Below are 19,399 nucleotides of genomic sequence, written 5' to 3'. Positions count from 1 at the left end.
CATGAGAAAGGATTTCTATCTTGTTGTGCCAATGCCCACAACAATATTGTCCTGAGATCTGCCTGGTATGGCTCAAATGGCTGCGAAATTAGCAACATGAAGCCATTCACTGCAAGACAGACCATCGTGGTGTGTTATCCAACTCTTTGCTGAAAAGTTTTCTTTAAATAACACCTTTTCCCTTTTGAGGAAGATGACACCATTTTTAAAATTTCTGATCTCTCAGTAATTGTCTTATTTTCTTAGAATCCAAGAGACCATTCTTGGAATTTAATAAGCTGACACAAGGTGAAATATGCAGGTTTTGTAAGCAGTTAATACTCTCCTCAGAGAGATGCCCACCTCCAAAAATGTAAGGGTTTCCATTTATTTGTAGAGTAACAAGGGCACTAATCTGTTGCAAGACAACTTCCCACTGTGATTGGAAAGTCCTACACCTTAGAACTTCTGATGTGTGTGTGTATCATACTGTCAAGTATGTCAGCAGGAAGCGGCAGGATTTATTTCAGGATGCATTTTTATAATTTTGTTGCTGTCTTTGAGAAATTTTAGAGAAATACAGTTCAGCACAACTGTCTGAAATGGATAAATTAATGTTTGGCAATGGAAGAATTTATGACTGTAAACTTTTGGTCTGCCTCAAGGAAAGGAGAAGATGACAGTGACTCCAATTTGAGATGTAGATCCTATATTATGCTGTGTGTGTCAAAGTTAATTCCATTCTGAAAGTTCATTCCGAGATATCTGATGGACTCATCTTGTGATACCGCTTTTATATCTCCATCGAAGACAGAAATTAGGCCATCGGGAAGCTGACCTTTAGATATGTTGATAGACAGGATCTACACATATTAATGTTTAAGCTTATCTATCTGAATCTTCTCATTGCTGTTTCAGTCAGATCTAGTGCTGAGGCTTTATCTTTACCAACAATAACAGTGTCATCAGCAAATCCCAGTACTGCAAAAGGCTTCAAACATTCCATGAGTGGAAACCCATATTCCCTAGCTATCAATTCCTCAATTCCTATTCATTCAGAATAGGGTCAATTTCGATATTATAAAGCACAGGTGACAATGGTGAACCTTGTCAAACACCTCTTCTCAGTTTTAAGCTCTTAGTTTTCAAGTAGTTGGCTTCAATTTGGGTTGTATTGTCCTCTTGAAGAAAGAGGATTAGCTTGACAAGTTTAGATGGAGTGGTGGAATTTTCTAGCGCTCTTCTCAGATGGTTATGGCCAATGTTATCAAATGCCTTTTGGATGTTGAGGAAGACTATGGTTGCATCAGTTTTCTCATTATTTGCCTTGGCCAGAACCAACCGTAGCAATGAAGTGTTAGTTAATGTGCTGGGTGAGGCAATGAATCCCCTCTGATTATCGTTGAATATCATGAATTCTCTGAACCTATGGTCTCTCTCAATCACCCTACGTAAAACTCAACAGACGGAAATGGGCCTCTGATTTGATGCAACTTTCTCATCTCCTGACTTGTAAATCAAGCCAGTTCTTGCCTTTTGAAAACATGGAGGGACATGGGGCATTATCCACAATAATATCACACACAGAATCATCTTTCACAACCCTCATCAACACATGATCTGGTTCTGGTGATGTATCAACAGCTATACCTTCCAATGCAAAAATAACCTCTTCCTTAGAAATGTTGAGTTACTTCCATTACCACTTCAATACGGCCTTGCGTTGATTAACTGACAATCTTACTTCATTCATTGCTGCACTGCCATCTGCTGGAACCTTCATCATCTGTTGAGAAAACAATGGACTATGCTACCGCGCAAGAATTGCAACGATATGTAATTTTGTTACAAAGATATTAACTAACAAAGAGTGTCTACAATTTTCTGGACCCCTTTGTATATAATCTGTTGTGAAAATTAGGAAGCAGCAATACTGCACTACTGCTAGGAGTGTGTACCTACGTAATGACATGGTTTCAATGAGACCTTAAAAAAATTACACAAATTTAAAGAAAGGCTTAGAGAAAATGAGAAGTCTAAGTACAATGAACTAAAATTAATTGGAATCAGAAAGGCTTAATTTCATTTAGTAAACTTCGTGCATTCTATCTTTTGATACCATGACAGATACAGCATGAAATGTTATGGTAGTTTCAGTAGTATTTCACTGCCCACAAATTACTTAAGATCTAACTTATTGAATGTCATACCATTTGAAGATATATAAATGTCAATGTTTGACAACTAAAGGAAAATGGAATGAATGTTAATATTTGACGACAACACAAAAATACATTCTTAGAAACAGGAAGACTATGAACATCATATAACCTGTTGAACATACCAGGTAGCTCTCCCATACAACTTTGCTGTCTGTGAACCTGTTCTAACCAGTCCATAGATGGCTCTTGTATGAATACATTCATTGTAGCCACCAGCACCCGGCAAGAGGAGCGCAGAGCCCGCAGGCAATGTACCATGGTACCCATTATTGTTCCTAATGGAAATAGATGAAGGGCAGTGATTAAACAGGTACAAACAAAGTTTACTGCACAAACAAAAATAATATATAAGTACAGGATAGGAATAAACAAGTGTCAAATCAAGTTACAGACAGAGAGGAATAAGAAAGGAACACACGACAGGATGAACACAATGCCAGGTTACAGTGAGAAGAGGGAGCAACAGAAAGAGCAGACTCGGACAAACATTGATACACAAAAGGACACGGACCATCTCCACATTTTGCTGTCTGCGAATAGATAAGCTCTCTCCTGATCAAACCTAGTTCTTCTCCACTCATCTCTTGTCAGCCCCAACGAGCTCATTTCTGCTTCTCACCTTCATCAGCAGAGCCTCGTTGCATGCTGAGAAGAGATGGATATAGAGGAACCAAAATATATTATTACAAAATCACAAACAAGGCATTCCTACAATAAATTATTAGCTGATTTGTTGGACGTAAAGCATTATGTACTGGTGAACATTAAACAGATAACAATTTATCCCTTGCTGAATCATCAGCCATGTTATTGGACATCATTTATACATTTCTTAAACAGAACAATAACTTTATGATCAGCAGCCTTGTTTCCAGATCAAAAGCATTCAGTTTGCAATGAATTTCCATTTACCAATAACACACCTGTAGACCCCTATATGCTCCACATCCTACATATGTAACAGGAATAGCAATATCTTTATGTACACGTATACACTCCTCAATAAGAGAAGAAAATTTAGATGTGGCAATAATAAAATCCAGCCATTCCCAAACTGTGGTCCGTGTACCTTTAGGGGTTGGGAATCCAGGGGATCTGCAATAATAAAGTAAGTTGTTAACATTAAAGAGCAAAATTTTATTGAATACACATAATTCACAATCATTATTTTAAATTTAGGAATTATTTCTTCACTGTTGTATAACTTACATACAGTATATTGTATATAACTGTTAATTTAGCTGGTCAGTGGACTCTTAGTAACTTTTCAAGTAGCTGATATATGACATGGAATGTCTTCATTTGTAGTTTAGTTTGGTACACAGCCAGTTGCAACAACGCAGTCCACCAGCTGCTTTACGTTACACAGATACTGTAGGTCTTATGGCAACGATGGGATAGGGAAGGAGTTGGAAGGAAGCGGCCGTGGCTTTAATTAAGGTACAGCCCCAGCATTTGCCTGGTGTGAAAATGGGAATCCACGGAAAACCATCTTCAAGGCTGCTGACAGTGGGATTCGAACCCACTATCTCCAGATGCAAGCTCACAGCTGCGAGACTCTAACCACACGTCCAACTCGCCCGGTGACAACGCAGTCAAGAGGGTTACCTGATGCTAACAGATTCATGATTTCATACTGATATAGAGACTATCTTCGCTCTTTTATGTACTCAAACTGCAGGAATCCAGAAGCGAACAGTAATAAAGTATAAGTACAATAGTACAATGCTTGAAAACAGGTTCATTGAAGTGTGCGTCTCACTTGAACAGTCATCCACCTGAGCATGTTCTGGAAACATCAACCGTCAGCTGCAATAAAATGCAAAAAATAAAATTAAAAAAATCTAAACCATGGATGGCAGTGCAGCTGACAACCTAACTGGCTACTTGCGCAAAAAATCATTGCACTTCACGAAACGAAGAAAGTACTCATGAACAGTGTTATGGAAAGCAAGGAAACTGTAGTTTTAGCATGATATCAAGTTTTCCTATTCACTGCAAAACATGGCCAACCATATACCATTGGAGAGAAGCTAGTACTACTTGCAGCAAAACTGTATATACTGTACTTGGTGAAAAGTACTCAAAACAACTGGGTGCTGTATCGCTGTCTGATAACATTGGCAAGCGAAGAATAGAAGATATGTCAGCAAATGTCCCAGATACATTGTTGGAACAAGTTAAACATGATTAAAGCTATGCTTTGCAGCTTGATGAAAGCAATGATATTTACAATGCAAATATTAATTTTCATCTGGTATGAATTTGAAAAGACTATCCACGAGGATTTACTATTTTACTCAGTCTTACCCATGCACATATATGTCGAGTGTATCTTTACGGTCCTCAGCACATTCATGACTCAAAATGGACTTAACTGTGAGTGAAATGCGTTGGATTAAGTATCGATGACGCTAGGTCCTTAACTGAAAAATATAAAGGCATAATTGCAGACATGAAGAATGTCGCCACTCATATAATATGGACGCATCGTTGCATCCACCGTGAAGAACTAGCAATTAAGCGTAAGGAATTTCATGTTTTTATCCGTACTGAACTGAGATCACAATTAAATTAGCATATAGCGGTCCACCTTTTCAATACATATGTAATGTTGTTGGATGATATTTACAACATTATTTATTACAGATTACAGAACATGTTTCAGTGTACAATTTTTAACACCATCATCAGCTGCATGGAAAGTGTGTAGAAACTTGGCGATCAAAACAATGAACAGCATACTGTCATACTTAACTCCATATATACAGACAATAGAATGTTGTTATAATTAAATATTAACATCTTATTATACTAGATTAAAACTATAATGTGTGACTTGCACACTCTGCCCTTCCATTTTTAACACCCATCAGGTACACTTTATAATGTCCTATCTCTTCCTTGTTACCTCCCGTTACCCAAATATCACTTACTCATAGCACATCCAGATACATCCTCTTTGCTGACTCAGCCAGTTCTACTTTCTTTCTTCCATAAGCCCCATTAATACTGATAGCTCCCTATCGAATTCCATTTTGTTCACAAACTTGTTTTCAGAGAGTCCCTTGCCTGTCAAATGGGAGTGGAATTCCACTACTCCCATAGGTCCGAGGTTTGCTTAAACAAATTCAATGAAATAAATGATTAATACAGTACAATATTCCTTTTGAAGAATTAATAAAATTTATTCTTTTATATAATGAAATCAAATCCCGGTCACTCCATGTGAGATTTGTGCTGGACAAAGCGGAGGCGGGACAGGTTTTTCTCCGGGTACTCCAGTTTTCCCTGTCATCTTTCATTCTAGCAACACTCTCCATTCTCATTTCATAGCATCTATCAGTCATTAATAAATCACTTTGGGAGTGGTGACCCCATCATACTAATAGCCTATATCTGCTTCATTCATCTCATCCCTGACCTGGTCATTGACTGGAAAACAGGTGTTAGGTTTTCATTATATAATGAAACACCAAGAGCAGGAGCTCAACAATCTCCCCTTTCCTCATTTCAGCCTCACCCATTACATCCCCCTCTTCGCCTCCTCTCTGCTAATAGCTGCGGCTTGCCATCCTAACCTAGCAGTCAACAGCTTTCACTCAGCCACATCAACACACAGCAGGACCAGCAGGGGAGTAAGTGCCTCTCAAAGATATTTCTTCCTCTATTCCTTCCCATTCTACAATTTTTGTTCTAATTCCCCATTTCCTTTCTTCTCCATAGACTCCCTTCTATAAGCATCCATTGGACTTTGCTAGATCTCCAAGTTACTTCTACGCCGTTTCCGTTCATTACCAATTCAAAGCTTTATGAGATGAATTTTCTTTCTCATTTTTAGAAAAAGGAGTTTCCCTATGTTTATTAACATTTTTATAATGTAATATTCAACTGCCAAAGTAATCCTCAAGATTACCTTTTCACAAAAAGGACTCAAAAAGCCCTACAGTCAGTGGTGTGTGGTGCACACGTTAGTTACCCCAGCTGCAAAAATGTTTTTTAAATATAAGCAATCATAGCCCCATTGCACTTTCTAAAGTCAACATTACCATTTTATAAAGCTGCATTTTTTTGTGGAAAGGCCCATCTAAGAAAGGTCTTTCAAGAATATTTTCAACCACACACTCGCACATATTTCTAACTCGATATTCAAGGCAGTGATAACACTATCATAACTTAATCTAGAGCAGATTTTAAACAATGTACTTACAGTGATGCTTTGTGATAGTACAGTCATGGTTTTAACAAAAATACACTGGGACTAAATATTTGTTTTTAACATAAAAAGCCTAACTTAAACTGAATCAGTAAAATTTAGCTGGTATTTTACCATCGTCGAAGTTCTATAGTTTCACTCATTCACTGAGTATACGTGCATCAATGAAAAACGAGGCAAAATATTCATCATGACATATAACACATGTTATATTCATGAAGAATGGCGCAGAACTCATGAAAACTTCACCTATAATCCAAGAGGAACACTACAAAACTTCACTATATACCACTATACAAAATTATTTTACTTCACGCTTAGCTCTGCGTTCATGGTGGGTAACCTAAATATTTTTCTGTGGCTATCAGAAAACATACTCTACACATGCCATCAATGGATTGCTAAAGAAAAACCCCCACCTATATACATGCTGAAATCCAAAAATAAAATATATTCTTCTATATTACAATTGATTTCATAAACTGGCTCTATTTTTATTAGCAGGACGATGTGGAAGTCTAGTGTGTGGCGCTGAACACTTCAAGTGTCAAGTATTAAAACTAACATCCCTTACCTAAGCTAGCTGGCCTGTCGCTGTAAACTGCTGTCAAGGGAGGGCCCCAGCCCTGCCCCACTCCCAGGACAAGGAAGCTTCAAGTACATGTCAACCAAGCGACTTAAATTTCGCTGGGGTAGCTCTCTTTCACGCCAGCAAGGAAATCCAGCTCGCTGGAGAAGCTGAACTGCGGTAGTGCGGAATTTCAAGGCAGCTGTACTTGGTACTTGGCTTGGCTTAGATGTTAGCTTTTTAAACTTTGTTAAAAGCGTTCTAAGGAATAATAATTAAATGTAAATACAAAATTATTTACCCCAGAAGCGCTGAGGTAGATGGGGTTCAGTGCACGCCACTGCCTACAGTATTCCTATAATTGTCATCATCATCTTCCTTCGAAGTATAGGGCCATGTGTCCCGATATGGTCTTGCATTTTCCCTCCATCCCTTCATCGGACGTCCTACAGATGAAAAGGGGGGTGAAATTTTAAAATGAGTGTAACTATATCTCAAAACTTTAAAAGTTTACAGATGTAAAAATTGGTATTTAGAATCTTCTTTAAAAATAAGGAAACACATATTTTTTTGTTTTCAGAAAATCCTAATAGGAGGGGTAAAAAAGGGTGAAAAAGGGGTTGATTGCCTTTAATCAGGATACCGGTACTTATAACTCAGAAACTGAAGATATTACACACCTGAAAATTGGTACTTTTGATCTCTTTTAAAAATAAAGAAACATGTATTTTTTTGTTTTTGGAAAATCCAATTAATGGGGGGGTAAAAAGGGGGGTGAATTTTTAAAATGAGTGTATCTACATCTCAAAACTTTGAAAGTTTACAGATGTAAACATTGGTATTTAGAATCTTCATTAAAAATAAAGAAACATGTATTATTTTGTTTTTGGAAAATCCGAATAGGAGGGGTGAAAAGGGGTGAAAAATGTATTGAATGCCTTTAATGAGGATACTTATATCTCAGAAACTGAAGATATTACAGACCTGAAAATTAGTGTTTGGGATATCCTTTAAAAATAAAGAAACATGTATTTTTTTGTTTTTGGAAAATCCAATTAATGGGGGGTGAAAAGGGGGTGAATTTTTAAAATGAGTGTATCTATATCTCAAAACTTTTAAAGTTTATAGATATAAAAATTGGTATTTACTGACGAATCTCCTTTAAAAATAAGGAAACACGTATTTTTTTTGTTTTCAGAAAATCCCAATAGGAAGGGTGGAAAAGCGTGAAAAAGGAGTTGAATGCCTTTAATGAGGATACTTATATCTAAACTGAAGATATTATGGACATGAAAATTGGTATTTGGGATCTCCTTAAAAAATAAAGAAACACATATTTTTTGTTTTTGGAAAACCCAATTAATCGGGGGGGGGGGGGAATGAATTTTTTAAATGAGTGTACATGTATCTAAAAACTTCTAAAGTGTACAGATGTAAAAATTGGTATTTTGAATCCCCTTTAAAAATAAAGAAACACATTTTTTTTGGAAAATCCCAATAGGAGGGGTGAAAAAGGGAGAAAAAGGGGTTGAATGCCTTAAATGAGGATACTTATATCTCAGAAACAGAAGATATTACAGACCTGAAAATTGGTATTTGGGATCTCCTTTGAAAATAAAGAAACATGTATTTTGTTTTTGGAAAATCTAATTAACAGGGGTTAACCCTTTCGTGGCCAAATTATTTAAGAAATGAATTTTTGGGAACAAAACATATTTTTGTAGTGATGGAATGTCAAAGAATGAGAGGGTATTTAAAAAAAAAATTCAAACATTGGAACTGTGAAAAGAAATATGTGGGAACTATATATTCCAATGGCTGTCACTATGCCTAAGTGACACAAATGTGGGAACTATACTTCCCAATAACCAAATGCTAGCACACGAAAGTCAGGACATAGAATGTGAATATATCTTACACCGCACAGAAGTATAACTAATTTACACTGAATACATCTGTAACCATAATTTCATGTAGAATAAGGGGTGTACAAAGTGAAACCCAAACGAATAATAGATCCACAATTATATATTGGAAAGGTAATCTGAACACATTTATTTGTCAAGAAACAAGCAACTAATTCATTACATTTTACTTTTCATGGATTTTCTAGAACTCAGTAACACAGTAAACTGAAATAAAATAAAATAACAAAATAATTCTGGAGATGAGTAATCATGGCAATATGAAGAACTTATGTTCCTGTGTTTCACCTTTACATAAATCCTATTTATTTACCCATACTGAGACAAAAATATGCTCAATCTATGTCTGAAGCACTACAGAATAATTTATAACATAAATAGCTTAGAATTACTAATATCCATCTTTCTGGTGCAGAAAATCACTTCACTTCCCAAAAATGCGTGCTCCTGGCAGTCATTACACTACACACATGTAAACAGACACGTCCACCAACCTAGAAACTGCAAATACACCCGAGCAGAATTTTTTCCTAGATTTTCTGATGTCCACACCCGGTGGCAGCACAAATCAAATGCGGGAATCAGGTCACCCAATGGCACAATAGCGGAAAAAAGTTAGTGGGAATTATATCACCCACTGGCCACGAAAGGGTTAAACAGGAGTGACAAATTGGGGTGAATTTTTAGACAGACTATATCTACAGTATATCTCAGAAACGTAACATGTTACAGACGTAATAATTTGTATTTGGAATCTCCTGTAAAAATAAAGAAACACAGGTGATTTGTTTTTGGAAACTCCACTTAAGGGGAACTAAAAAGGGGGTGAAATTTTAAAATGAGCATTTCTATAGTATATCTCAAAAACTTAACAGGTTACCGAAGTGAAAAATTGTAATTTTTATCTCTATTGAAAATAAAGAAACATGCACTTTTTGTTTTCTGAAAAACCACTTGGGTGGAGGGGTAAAAGTGACTGAAAATGAGGTTGAATTCTTTTAATTGAGATACTGATATCTCAAAAGCTGAAGATGTTACAGATGTGAAATTTGGTATTTGGAATTTCCTTAAAAAATGAAGGAATATGTACTTTTTGTTTTTGGAAATCCACCTAAAGGGAGGAGAGAAACTGAAAAATTAGTTGAATTATTTGAATAAGGATACTATTATCTCAAAAACGAAAGATTTTGCAGACGTAAAAATTGGTACTTGGAATCTGCTTTAAAGTTAAACAAACACGTATTCTCGGAAAATCCAATGAGGGTGGAGGGGGGGGGGGGTGTGTGAAAAATTGAAAAATTAATTGAATTAATTGTATGAGGATACTTACATCTAATAAAAACTAAAGTTGTTACAGACGTAAAAATTTATATTTGGATCTCCTATAAAACAAAGAAAAAAGCGTTTTTGGGTGAAATCATTTTGGGGGCTGGGGGTGAAAAGGAGTTGAATTCCTTTTATGTAAACACTTATCTCAAAACTGAAGATGTTAGAGTCGTGATAATTGGTATTTAGAAGATCCTTTACTATTAAAGAGGCAAGTATTTTTAACGGGAAATTCACAGGGGAGGGGTGAGGGAGTGTGAAAGGAAGTGGAAAAAAAAGTGAATTCTTTTTATGGGGATACTTATATCTCAGAACTGAAGGTAACAGACGTGAACATTGGTATTTGGAATCTCCTTTAAACATAAGGAAACACGCCTTCTTTTTTTGGGGGGGAGGGGGGGTGAATCAACTTAACGGCAGTGGGGTGAAAAAGGAGTTGAGACCAATTGATTTTACTGTTCATAATATACTTATTCTGATCATAAACTGATCATTTTTAATCTTTCCTGGGTTTGTTTTCAAGAACTATCTTTTCCTTTGGAGTACATAAAGTTAGATTACAGTAGATTCTCCTGGCATATTAATAAAAATGTAAACACATTTAAAATAAACGATATGAATGATATTGACTGTGCAATTGTTCACCTCTATAATAAGGTCAATAATTCACGGAAGTATATCATTAGTGTCGCCAGAAATCTTGCGCACTTGCCTACGCGTGACGATGGTGCTGGTCACATTGTCAGCAATGACAATAGCAGAGGATGTAATTTACCACCAAGTAGCGGTCTTTCATCTTGCTGTGGGTTCCAGACCATCAATAATAATAATAATAATAATAATAATAATAATAATAATAATGTTGTGGACCGTCGTCAAAATGTGCAGACCGGGATGGAAACGGGTCCTGGCCGGGTAATGACTGCGATTGCAGTCCGGCCGTGGGTTCAGTACCGCCAAGGCACCCAAGACGACACCACGCCGGATCTCCTCAAGGATTTGATCCATATTAAAATGCTTATAGGAAAAGATGGCAAAGATTTAGGGATCCAACTGGCCGGGTGGAATGCCTGGACCTATCCCGGGAAGTACAAAATCGATTGCTGGAAAGAAAGATTGAAAAATGGGAGGAACTTTGCCGTAATCTCTCAGATTCTCTCAGAAAATGAGTTAGATCCCGCACTTCGGCGGATTGTATATAAAACGTTATGCTTTCAATTATAAATTTCATTATGGTACTGTAGCGAAGCACGGGTATCTTGCTAGTAATATAAGGCCCAGTAATACTGCCTTGTGGGACCCCTCTCTTAATCATTACAAGATCAGATAATACTTCATCTACTCTAATTTAATTATCAGGGTTCTATTTTCTAGAAATTTAGCCACCTATTCAACCACTCCTTTGTCTAGTCTGATAGCCCTCATTTTCATCAGCAGTCTCCTGTAACCTACCGTATTAAAGCCCTTGGATAGATCAATAACAACACAGTCCATTTGTCTTCCTGAATCTAAAATATCTGCTATTTATTGCTGGAATCCTACAAGGTGAGTCTCACTGGTTAACCTTTCCTGAACCTGAACTTCCTTCTATCAAACTAGTTAGTAATTTTGCAAAGGTATCTGATATAATCAGAAAGAATAATTTCCCAGAGCTGAAGAGCAACATATCAAACGGACTGGTCTGCAATTATCTGCTTTATGTTTATCACCCTTTTCCTTGGATACAGGGGCTATAACTCTTCATGCAAAAAGTAATCAAACAAATATTTCAGATATGGTACTATTTGAATGGAAAATTCTAAGTTCCCATGGAGGGAATAAGATATTTTTCACCAATACAGGATGTCTAAAACAGATCAGATGTAAGGCTTTTCAGGCGTTTGCTCTATTAACCAGCATTTCGTCTTAGGTCTGACACTAGACTCATCAGAGTGGAATATGTCAGACCCTACCCACTGACGCTGGGGTGTATGCAGGTGAACTTATCGGAAGCCCTTGGCTTTAGTTTGTCCCCAGGTATCTTATCTCTCCCAGCTTCTTTTCTAGCTTTCAACTTTTGTATCTTTTTGTATATTTCTTTATTATCATAGGTAAATTTTAGTAATTCGCCAATAAAATAGTCGCCTCCTCTAACTGGACATTATCTTTATATCCACACATACTACATACTTCTGTAAGTCCTCAAATATATAATTAATTGATTAATGATCACTGGAATATTCTTCCTGGGACTTGTTTCTGCCTTTTTATCCTTCTATTGCTCCATAAAAATCACATGGCAGCCAACTGTGTTTGCCATCATGTTATTCTTAACTGTCTTTTTTTGCTAAATTCAATTTCCTTGTAAGCTCCTTCAATCTATCCTTACTCCCACAACTATTCCCAACTCTATTTCTTTCTAACCTGCACCTCTTTCTAAATGTCTTTATTCCCGTGTAAGAACGGGTCCCTACCTCTCCTTCCAAAGGTACCAGTTATCACACTCCTCAACAATTGCTTTAAACCTATCCTATAGGGTGTTTATAGTTTTATTTACCATTTTCCACTAATCATAATTCCTTTTTAACTGCCCCACCCCCCACCATGCTCCTCTTATCAAGCATATGGTATTCCCTACAGTCCTACTTTTATAACCTTTCTATAACATTTATTTTTAACTACAACAAACACACCTTCGTGATCACTTACACAATCTATTACTGTAAAATGGGGTGATTCTGATCAGGTGGTGTGGATCTGATCATATGCCTATTTTTGAACAATAGGAAGTGTAGGGGTGGTACTGTAACAACAGTCCCATAGCTGATAACTGTTTTGAGTTCTAGATGAACTGGTCTACAATAATGGCAAGTTGTAGCACACAGTACTAATCACTGCCGCTGTCAGTAGATATTTCTCATGTGTGCTGCACTCTTGAAATGAAGACATCAGTCAAATAACTTCTGTTGCTGTTCTGTTGACAAGTACCTCAGTAGTAGAATCTTAAATAACATAACATCTTAAATACTACTCCTCATTTTCATGTCCATAGTTAACACCATTTTGACATTATCCATATCCAATTATAATATTGCATCTTTGCTGGGTGTATCTGATCATGTAAATGTATAAGAAGATTCTGGGATGAATTCGAAAATGAATATCCTACCACAGCCTTTCAAAACAATTTGTGCTTTTTCTGCCTCAGGTGTATGTTTGTTTTCCAGAAAGACAAAGTCAACTTTACTACCAACAACTTTCTTTCTCAAAAATGTTATTTAATATGTATCAGTGCAGCCAACAAAATAAAAAATATTTAGTTCTTTTTTTGTGTGTGGAAACATTCCTAACTGAAGATTTATGATTGATATTTGACCTAACAGCTGCATTTTACAGGGTTAGACTAGAACATGAACGAGAAGAAAAGTATAAGGATATTTGTCTGGAATTCCATTCAACAGAGGCCATGATGAGTCTATCTTAGAAAGGCATGAATCAACAGCTCCAACATTTTGTAAACTCTCAGGTGGTGCATAGCTATCCTTATAAATTCAGCAAATATGAATGTGCACTACCAACTTAACCCAGGATGTATCTGTGAACTTTGTCTTTCTTGTGGGAGATACCACATTCTCAAATGTCAAAAAGGTGATTTTAAGTTATTATAATAATAATAATAATAATAATGTCATAATCATCAATGACCCACTCCAGTCGCCCGGGTGTGGCTAAATTTCTAGAAGATAGAACCCTGACAATTAAATGAGAGTAGATGAAGCATTATCTGATCCTGTAATGATTGGGTCCCACAAGACAGCATTACTGGGTCTTATATAAATTATATATCCTTTCAGTGAAGGAACTAGAATCATAGATAAGGCTTTGCAGATGATGTTATACTCTGCAGGGTAATAGATAATGTATAGAATTCTGAGCAACTACAGAACGACCTTAACAATGTTGTGAGATGGACAGCAGAGAATGGTGTGATGGTAAACGGGATGATAAGTCAAGTTGTAAATTTTACCTGCAAGATGACAATTGAAGGTAACTAGCTTTTCCAAAGCTGTAGGAAATTCTGTTTCTTTAATACTATGCACTATGTGCTAGTCTTTCATCCCTATTAGAGTTAATTGCTCTTAAACTAGTCACTTTCATATTGAAGTGATAGTTCCTCATGGGGATCACTGTTAAGTACTTCCATGATGGTAATCACATTAATGAAGTTGTAAAGAAGGATTATAGATCTCTTCATATGGTTACAAGGGTATTTAGGGGTTGTAGTAAGGATTGTAAAAGAGAGAGCATAAAATTCTCTGGTAAGACCCTTTTAGAGAATGGTTCCAGTGTATGAGACCCACCTCTAACTTCTGCCTTCTGTAAGTCCTCAAATATATAATCCCCTTGTTGATTAATGATTAGTGGAATATTCTTTCTGAAACTTGTTTCTGCCTTTTTATCCTTCTATTCATCATCATCCCAAACCATCTCCAGTTTCCCGGGTGTGGTATATGAGCCTCCTCCATCTCATCCTGTCCTTGTACCATTCTTCCTCCACCAACTTGTCCCAATCATGACCTCTCAGCAGTACATCGCTCTTAACTAAATCTATCCATTTCCTTCGTGGCCTTCCCACGGGTCGGCTTCCTTCTAGCTTTCTGTCAAATTCCTTCCTTGCAGTTCTGTTTACTGGCGTCCTCTTCATGTGACCAAACCACTTCAGTCTTGATATCTGAATCTTATTGAGGAGAGAATCATCTATTCCTACTTCTTCTCTAATTTTCTCATTCCTAATCTTGTCTTTCCTGGTTTTCTGGATCATAGTGCGTAAGAATTTCATTTCAGCTGCCTGAAGTTTGGAATTATCTCTATTGGTCAGTGTTGTGGTTTCGAGACTGTATGTAAGAATTGGTGTATAATAGGACTTGTACAATGGCATTTTTGTTTTCATGGGTATTTGCTCATCCCACAGCAGGTGTCTTACCTGGTGGTAAAATTGTGTTGCCTTATTGATTCGATTGTTCACCTCATGTTTCGCTAGATTGTCATTTGATATAACGCTACTCAAGTATTTGAAAACTGGAACGCTGTCCAGTTGAGCTTCATTTAACATGACTATTGGTTCTGCTCCTTCCCCATACACTTTCATCACCACCGTCTTGGTCTTGCTGATGTTTAAACCATATTTCTTAAACTCCTCATTCCAGCTTTGTATTCTCTCTCCCAATTCCTCTTCTGAGTCACTCCAGATCGCAACATCATCTGCAAATGTGAAGGCTTTGATATCTCCATGTTCTTTCCTTTTAATAGATTTCATTACTACATCCATTACAATAATAAATAGAAGTGTTGACAATGAGCTGCCCTGCTGCACTCCTCTCTTTGTTTCAAACCAGTCCGACAAACCACATCCTACTTGAATACAGCTTCTGTTCCCACTGTTCCTTCTATTGCTCCCTAAAAATTATGAATGTTAAAGTCAAGAAAGGAATGTCCAACCAGAATCCATCCAACTGGTTAGAACTCAATGAAGCATTTGTAGAAGCTTCCAAAAGTATAGACAACCCTCCCAGGAAACGCAAACACAGATGGTGGAATGAAACCTGCGACAAGGCCAAAGAACTTAGAAAGAGAGCCTGGAGAGATTGGAATTCCCATAAAATTGGAAAAATTTGACAGAAATTCTTTAAGATCCAGAAACAAACCCCAAAAATCATCTGATGTGAGAAACACAAATATAATCACAGAAGATTGGCAGAAATTGAACTGGAATTCATAAAAAATAACACACAAACTTGTACAGAACTTTCAGAGAAGAAATATCAAATTACCAGGCACCTAGACTTTGTTTCAAATGTCCGGATGGAACTCTAGAAACAAGTAACCAGGAAAATTGCAAACTGTTAACAAACCATTTTCAGAAACTTTTAAACTGTGAATCACCTGGAGAACAACTCACATTTGAAAAACCCTCACCAAATCCAGATTCAGAACCATCTACATTAGAAGAAATCAAACAAATTATCAGTGAACTGAAAAATAACAAAGCTCCAGGTGAGGACGGTATAATTGCCGAAATGTGGAAAATTGGTGGCGAAAGTCTTGCCTCAAAACTTCACGCTATTCTCAGCAATATCTGGATCACGTAAAAGATTCTTGAGGACTGGAAATGTTCATTCACTGCACAAGAAAGATGATAAAACTGATATCAACAACTATAGAGGTATCTCCTTGGTATCAGTTACCTACAAAATTTTCTCCGAAGTTCTACGGAGAAGACTTGAAAGACAAACAGATCAGTACATTGGAGAATACCAGACAGGTTTCAGAAAGGGCAGATCATGCACGAAACAAATACTCAGTCTCAAAACTATTTCACAAATGTGCAAAACTAGACAAACAGTGATCACCTTTGTAGACTTTAGAAAAGAATATGACTCCAAAGACCAACAAACACTTTTCAAAGTACTTGAAGAATTTAAAGTACATAGAAAAACAAGAGAATTGATCAGAAAAACATTAACTGACACTACTTCCAAAGTTAAATTCTTAGGAGGAATATCTGAGCCTTTTGATGTCAACACAGGGGTTTGACAAGTATATAGACTGTCACATCTCTTGTTCAATCTTGTTCTAGGAAAAAGTAATCAGGACCTGGGAAAAAGAAGTTAAAGGAATAACGCATGGTAGACAACTGAAAAACAGAATTCACGTGCAGTGTCTAGCTTTTGCGGACAACCTGGCAATTCTTTCTAATAACAGGCAAGAAGTAATCCACGCCCTTGAAAACCTACATGAAATTGCAGCCAAAACAGGACTTCAAATATCATACGATAAAAACCAGTACATGGAAGGAGCCTCTCAGTTTCTAGATGGGAAAGCTATGATGACTAAATTTGGACACATTTCCCAAATAAATAAACTCAAATACCTTGGAGAAATCATTCAATCTTCTAGATTAAATCATGAAGCAAATAAGGAGAGAATTACTAAATTACAGAAAACATATCGAATCACTTGGAACACATATAAAAAGAAATCATTATCTCAGAAAACAAAACTAAGACATAATACAGTAGTAAAACCTGAAGCATTATACGCATCAGAAACCTTAATCATTGGGGGTGGATCACTCATAAAAGATATAGAAAAGCAAGAAAGAAAAAAAATTACAGAAAATTTTCTGCCCAGTCTGCACAGAGGGAGTACGGATGAAAAGGAAATCTCATGAAATTTATTGCCATACTGAAAAAATCTCAGACACTATCAAGAAAAGGTTGAAACTCTATGGTCACATTCTCAGCATGAACAATGATAGACTGACCAAAATAATTCTAAATCTTGCCCTCAGACTGAAAGTCAAGAACAACTGGCTAAATGAAATAGAATCAGATCTTCAGGAAATCAACATCAACTAAGAAACTGTGAAGAACTGATCTGTTTTCAGAACACTGATTAATAACCATTGTTTCACGGATCCAAAAGCTAGAACTAATAAAACCTGGACAGAAGAATGTAAGAAGAATTTCAGTGAGAGGATGAAGAGATTTTGGGAAGAGAAGAAAGCAAAATCATCAGCTAAATAAGTTCAAGCGTGCTCCTCAGTTGGGCACAACGATGTGAAAAAATAATAATAATAACAACAACAATAACACCACCACCACTTTTTTGTAGGGAGTTTTACGTTGTGAAATCGTATACAGTATACAATTGATTCTGCACTCTTTTTATCCTCCTCCTATATTTTCATTTACCTCATACTCCTCTACTAATTTCATCGGCAACATTTTTAGGCTATCGTTATGATGGGTATGATCAGTCAAAAGTTGGGCTGGTGATTTATACTACCAATCTACGTAAGGAAATGTAATTATACGTACATATGCTAGATTTCAGCAGAAATTTAAGTCTATATGCTCCCAAGAGGAAAGAAAGAAAAAAGAAACACTGATTAGGACAGATTCATACATACAAGGAAGGCAGAGATATAACATTTACATCTCGACAACTTCAAAACTTTACAAGCTAGAATGAAATGAAGTTAGGCTTACAGGGGTCTATACCATGCATGGAGGTCGGTGGCATGTGAAGAAAAGGACTATACGACGTATGGAGGGTGGCATCAAGGGGTTAAACAATTCCAATCACCCCCCCCCACCGCTTCCCCCCCCCCCCCAAGAAAAAGTTTATGGCAGAGTCGGGAATTGAACTCCACACATCTGGCATGGCAGCCAGCAATGCTAGCTACCGCTCCATGGAGTCGGACAAAATAGTAATAAAACATTATTTTTTAATTGGCTGTGTTGCTTTTCTCCTTCCCTTTTTTAAAATATTCAGTTGGTTTTATTAAAGTTATAACTGAAAAGTAAAGGAAAAGCTATTTCGTATACTATAAAACTCAATACACAAAGTGGCGTGTCACCCTTGAGAGCACAGTGTCACGTGTCCTAAACCTACGGAACAGATGCCGCACCCTGCTTTCAAGGCTATACAGTATTGATGTAGTAATGGTGAACTCCTCATGCAGAACCTTCACACCATCCAGCACTCTCTATTAAAGCTACTAAATGTACAAGAATTGAGATAAACACAGATAACTAAACAAAAAATTAAGGAGTCCCTAAAACTTTTGCACAGAAAAAATTGTACTTACATGTTTAAAACCAGCAACACATTGAAAATATATGAGAAATTGTGCACACAAGTGATAGAAGCCTTTGCTATTGAGTTAACTCAATTACTCTCAGCACGCAGTAACATCCAGCACCAAACTTTCAAACCAAACGGGGTGCAGCAAGTCTACTCAGGGTGTCCACCAAATCCAGATTTTAAAATTCCCTGACATTTCCCTGTTTTCCAGACACAAAAACCAGTTTTTTCCCTGACACATGATGACAAACAACATAATTATAAAGGAAGTGTCAGTAATATTAAAATACATTTTTAAAACTTCCAAAAAAATAAATGAGCAATTAATGTGCATATTAAAACTTGGAAGTTTAATTTAGTCTAATTAAATTCACTTTAAGTTTTTTTAAATGTATTACCATTACTGCTTCAGCGAAGAAACTTCTTTGTAGCCACCAACGACTCGAGCTTCTACCATCACCCTCCACTTCTTTTCTTCTAATTCCTTCAGCAACAAAGCGGCCTTTCTCTTATTTTTTGCAAAGAATCTTCTACT

General features: G+C 36.7%; 1 protein-coding gene across 1 annotated transcript in view; it reads right to left on the bottom strand.

Moving 5' to 3' along the window:
- The window catches only part of LOC136857637 (DNA-dependent protein kinase catalytic subunit), an 873,484-nt gene that overhangs the window by 21,301 nt on the left and 832,784 nt on the right, over positions 1-19,399 (bottom strand). The window contains exon 51 of the mRNA XM_067136445.2: positions 2,324-2,476. Within this exon, the coding sequence (XP_066992546.2) occupies positions 2,324-2,476 (153 nt within the window). The remainder of the gene's footprint in view (positions 1-2,323; positions 2,477-19,399) is intronic.

The sequence above is a fragment of the Anabrus simplex genome, chromosome 1 (assembly GCF_040414725.1).
Source record: "Anabrus simplex isolate iqAnaSimp1 chromosome 1, ASM4041472v1, whole genome shotgun sequence".
In the NCBI taxonomy this organism is placed as follows: domain Eukaryota; kingdom Metazoa; phylum Arthropoda; class Insecta; order Orthoptera; family Tettigoniidae; genus Anabrus; species Anabrus simplex.
Note: the sequence above shows the minus strand (reverse complement) of the source record. Positions and strands in the feature narration are given on the sequence as shown.